The sequence below is a fragment of the Eimeria tenella genome, genomic scaffold, assembly GCF_000499545.2.
Source record: "Eimeria tenella Houghton genomic scaffold, Eth_scaff43, whole genome shotgun sequence".
NCBI classification, from domain to species: Eukaryota; Apicomplexa; class Conoidasida; order Eucoccidiorida; family Eimeriidae; genus Eimeria; species Eimeria tenella.
Window position 1 is genome coordinate 1,208 of NW_013543362.1, and position 4,798 is coordinate 6,005.

At 51.3% G+C, this 4,798-nt stretch overlaps 2 protein-coding genes across 2 annotated transcripts in view; one reads left to right on the forward strand and one right to left on the reverse strand.

Moving 5' to 3' along the window:
* Window positions 1-692: 692 nt before the first annotated feature.
* ETH_00010430 (uncharacterized protein) lies at window positions 693-1,968 on the forward strand (the record flags this gene model as incomplete). The annotated part of the gene is made up of 5 exons (XM_013376960.1): window positions 693-838; window positions 967-1,044; window positions 1,134-1,277; window positions 1,541-1,629; window positions 1,862-1,968. The coding sequence occupies 5 exons, from the start codon at window positions 693-695 to the stop codon at window positions 1,966-1,968; spliced, it is 564 nt and encodes a 187-aa protein (XP_013232414.1).
* Window positions 1,969-2,175: 207 nt separating this feature from the next.
* Window positions 2,176-4,798, reverse strand: part of ETH_00010435 (ferredoxin, putative) — a gene marked incomplete at both ends in the record, with an annotated part of 2,962 nt that continues 339 nt past the window's right edge. The window contains 3 exons of the mRNA XM_013376961.1: window positions 2,176-2,290; window positions 2,825-2,954; window positions 3,273-3,499. Coding sequence (XP_013232415.1) covers window positions 2,176-2,290; window positions 2,825-2,954; window positions 3,273-3,499 — 472 coding nt within the window. The remainder of the gene's footprint in view (window positions 2,291-2,824; window positions 2,955-3,272; window positions 3,500-4,798) is intronic.

Here is a 4,798-nt window from a genome sequence, read left to right on the forward strand (position 1 = left end):
GTGCGCAGCCTCCATAGGGTTTAGGGTTTAGGGTTTAGGGTTTAGGGTTTGGCCGCCGCGGGCGCTCCTAAGCGAGGCCCTGGGGCCCTCCACTGATGGAGTTCGCCAAAACGAATAAGTTACGTGTGAGAGACTCGCGGGAGAGGCCTTCTGCTGCTGGTTTGCTGCTGCTGCTGTGCTGCTGCTGCTGCTGCTGCTGCTGGAAGAGAAGACCGCGGACTGGGGGCTGCAAGCCACGGACAGGAAGGCTGGGATCAGTTGAGTGCAGCAGGCCTCTGGCGGGTACGAAACTGAATTAAAATTGAAATAAAAATAAATTAAATTAAATTAAATATGAAAAGATTAAAAGGCAATGAAAACATTTCAAGTTGCTGCAGCCGAGAAAAGCGAAGCAGCAGAACTCATCCCGCTACCGACTCGATGGGGCCCCCCATGCGAATCGGGGCCCCCCAGGACACAGGAGCGGCGCCAATAGCAAAGTCTGCACTAAAACAAAAGAAGATTTCCATTTTGCGACAAATGAATTATGAAAAATAAATGAGCGAAGCGGATCCGAAGCTGTGTGGGCTTGCGTTTGGGGTGTACGTACAGCTCGGAGTGCTGCTGCCGCTCGCGCCAATTCAACTTCCGGCGCGGCGGGGGTTTTGGAGGAGTTTGGAGGCGTCAGTTAATAGTTTTTGCAATTTGGAAGAATGAAAAGGCAGAGAAGTTTATTTTTCGTGTTTTGTTTGGCGGGTTCGGCGCTTGGGGAGGGGGAGGAGCGCCCGTTTCGGTTCGAGCCGTTTGCGCCGCAGACCGGCGCGCTGAAGAGCTTCTACCCGCGCGGCCGCGGAAAAGAGTGGGAAAGAGCTGTTTAAAGTGGAAATATGAACTGCATTTGAATTACAAAATGCGTTTCCGCGAAAAGTTGAATTTTTAGAACCGAAAGAACTCCATTTCGTTCCGCTTTCCCGCATTTCAACTCAGGGAGGCGGCGATGCTGTACAGCGCGGCCACTTTCCCGAACCCGTTCGTCGAGCCTGAACGCTGCGCGTTCGCCGCTCGGTAGGCTTTAAACGGAACATTTGAATTGAATTGAAGTTTGAATTTAATTTATTTCTGTTTTGTTTCTTTTCGTTTCTTTTTTCGCGCAGAAAAACCCACTCTTGGCTCTGCGACCCCGAGAAACTGCTGCCTCCCCTCGAGGAAGCTGAACTTGAACTTGCACTGCTGCGGCTGCGCGACGAGCGCGCCCACGAATGCGCCGACGGAAAGCTGCATCATTTCCAAGTAATTGAGTTGAATGAACTAATTTAATTAATTTAATTAATTTAATTAATTTATTTATTCAATTTAATTCATTTTATTCATTTTATTCGTTCCGTTCTTGCTTCCCAGCTCGCCGTCGCCGTCATGCCCGCGCTGCTCGTGCCCCCAGGCCAGACACTGCAGAGTGCCGCAGACGAAATGGCCGCGCAGCTCCTCCGGTGCTCCAAACCCTAAACCCTAAACCCTAAACCCTAAACCCTAAACCCTCGAAAACGCCTCGAACTCTCCGCAGAAAATGGGGAATCGGCAACAAGTCCTGCCACGATGGAATGGTCCTCATGTTCGTCAAAAATCATCTCCTCGTTTCTCTCGTTGGCCGAGGTAAACTCTCTCCAAATATAGCCAGCTAGCCAGCTAGCTAGCTAGCTAGCTAGCTAGCTAGCTAGCCAGCTAGCTAGCTAGCCGGTGAATTTGGTTTAGTTGGGTGCAATGTGGCGGTTTGCAGAGAACGTGGAGCCGGCGTACATAACCCCGGTGAGCTGGCTCGCGTGCAAACCCTAAACCCTAAACCCTAAACCCTAAACCCTTCAGCTGTTTGTGGAGTTTCTCAAAGCCCGAGTGAACTTGACTTACCTCCTCTCGGGCTCTGTGGGGGCGGCGCTGATAACGGGGGTGGAGTTGGTGGGGGGTCAGTTGCCGGAGGCTCCCACGGGTGCGTAAACCCTAAACCCTAAACCCTAAACCCTAAACCCTAAACCCTAAACCCTCGCAGGACTCAGCTGGGTGGCCTATCTCCTCATCGGCCTCATTGTCTGCTACCTCTTGTCCGTGCTGGTTGTCTACCAAGTGCTTTCGTACAGTTTGAAGAAGCGGTTTGAAGCTGGCGACTAGCCAAACCCTAAACCCTAAACCCTAAACCCTAAACCCTCAGTGGGGACTCGGCTTGTGGCCGTCCACAAAGAAATTCCGAGTTATTGGCGGAAGCCGAACCTTCTCGTTTTCGAACTTCTCCGTGACGCGAATTTGGCAGCCCAGACGCGACCTGCGCACAAACCCTAAACCCTAAACCCTAAACCCTAAACCCTTAATTCTGCGCTCTAAACCCCAGGCAAACTCCAAACCCTGAAACAAAGGGAAAAGCCCCTATTCAAATCCTAAACGGACCCAAAAACGCACAAGGCCGACATCAGGGTTTAGGGTTTGCGAGGAAGATTGGGGTCTAGGGTTTGTCAAACAGGCTAGGGTTTAGGGTTTGCAGCGCAGTTAGGGTTTAGGCTACACAAGCGAGCTAGGGTTTACAGATAGAGAAAAGACCTTTAAGCCGAAACTGAACGTAATGGGTTAAAGGCCAGTCAAGGGTTTAGGGTTTAGGGTTTAGGGTTTAGGGTTTGCTGCACAGCATGCGCTCCAGACATTAGGGTTTGAGCTGTGCTGCAGGGTGTAGGGTTTTACGCGGAACTCGAGGGTTTAGGGTTTCCGCCGCTGCTGAGGGTTTCTCGCCGGAGCCGGATGGCTCCCAGTCCAGGCGCTGCAGCTTCTAGGGTTTAGGGTTTAGGGTTTAGGGTTTAGGGTTTACGTGTCAGTGAGACAAGCTGCCAAGTCCAACATGTCGTCTTCTTCATCTTTTGGAGCTTCTAGGGTTTCGTATAAACCCTCGCTGAGGATAACGTGGCAGGTGGAGCAGGAGCACTGTCCCTCGCAGGCCCCTGCAGCAAACCCTAAACCCTAAACCCTAAACCCTAGACCCTGGAGTCTGCGGGGGTCCCGCTGGCGAAAGCCAGGCGCTGCTGGCGCCCGCAGGGCACGGCCTGGCGCTCAGAGCTGCGGTTTAGGGTTTAGGGACTGCGGCCTAGGGTTTAGGGTTTAGGGTTTAGACCCTAGGGCTAGGGTTTAGGGTTTAGGGTTTAGGGTTTGCCTTCTAGGGGGACGTTGTTCAAGTGAGCCGCCTCCAATACTGTGCAGCCCTCTGGGGGGCCCCTCTGTCTACACAGCCAAAACCTGCTGCTGCTGCTTCTGCTGTGTACGCTGTTGCTGCTGCTGCTGCTGCTGCTGCTGTGAACGCTGCTGCTGCTGCTGCAGCTGCTGCCGGTGCTGCTGTGGTGCGCCCTGCAGGGCGCTGGGGAGGCCCTGCTGCTGCTGCTGCTGCTGCAGCTTCCGCTGCTGCTGCTGCTGCTGCTGCAGCAAATGGACCGCCGCACGAGGGTTTGGGAGAGAAGAGGCCGCAGCATGTTCTCCGGCTCCTTTGTAAACCCTAAACCCTAAACCCTAAACCCTAGATCTGCCGACAGGCAGACCCTGCAGAGCAGGTGGGGGTGTACCACCGGGGCTCAAAAGCCCTTGCGCTGGGCCCTAAACCCTAGACCCTAAACCCTAAACCCTAAACCCTAGGGAAGTAAGGCTGGGCTGTGCATCCCATGTCGTAGAGCCTAAACCCCAGCCGCTGAGCCGCAAACCCTAAACCCTAAACCCTAAACCCTGTGGCTGCTAAATAGAGGTTCAATAAAATAAAAAGCTTAATTAATTAGAACACAATTAGTTCAACGCGGGGGCCCCGAAGACCCTCGAAGGCGCAGGCATGCGGCGGGGCCCCAGGCCCTAAACCCTAAACCCTAGAGCCCCTAAACCCTAAACCCTAAACCCTAAACCCTAAACCCTAAACCCTAAACCCTGTTGAGTGTTGTTCCGAATTACTGGAGTTTACTGTAAAAAATAAATAGTTTAATTTGCTGTTTGTTTGTGTTCTTCTCTGCGGCCTGTGGGCCGCGGCTGCAGCGGCGAGCTGCTGGCTGGGCGCAACCCGAAATGGCATTTCATTTTTTGAATTTTTTGCGTAAATAATTATAAAATAATTAAAATAATAAATTAAAACTGCCAAAGCGGAAATAAATTGGCGTTTTTGCGGCGAAAGTTTCGGAACTTTCCACGAAACATCGTCTGTGCTGTACAGACACCCGGCGGTCCGCATCCGGCGGCATCCAGGTCACTTTCCCCAGCCAAAAGCGCCTCATTTTGCATTTATTTTTGCGTTTTTCTTTTTAATTTTAATTTAATTTGCATTTCACTTCAAATTGGCTTTCGAATTCGTCCAAATTTGCGCAAAAATTTGCATTTTCGCCTGCGCAGAGGCCGCGGGGCTTCGCGGGTTTCGCCGTGGCTTTCAAACTTGAAAACTCTGTTTGGCATTTTTTTGTTTTTTTTCGCTTTCTTGAATTTTTAAACTTTTAAAATGTTTAAATATCATTTGTTTTCTATTTACTTTTGCCAATTGGTCCTTTTCCGCTAAATTAGGGTTTATTTTCATGCAGTGCTCGCCCCAAACGCCTTGCAGTGCCTAAACCCTAGGGTTTAGGGTTTGAAGCTCAGAGCTAGGGGTTTAGGGTTTAGCGTTTGGGGGTTGGGGCCTAGAGCCTGGGATAGGGCGCGTAGCCTTTAGGGCTTAGGGTTTAGGGTTTAGGATTTAGGGTTTGGGTGACTATTCTTATTCGACTTTATCGGCAATTTAGCTGTAGACAAACCCTAGGATATATGTACACTCCTGCTTGCTTTAATG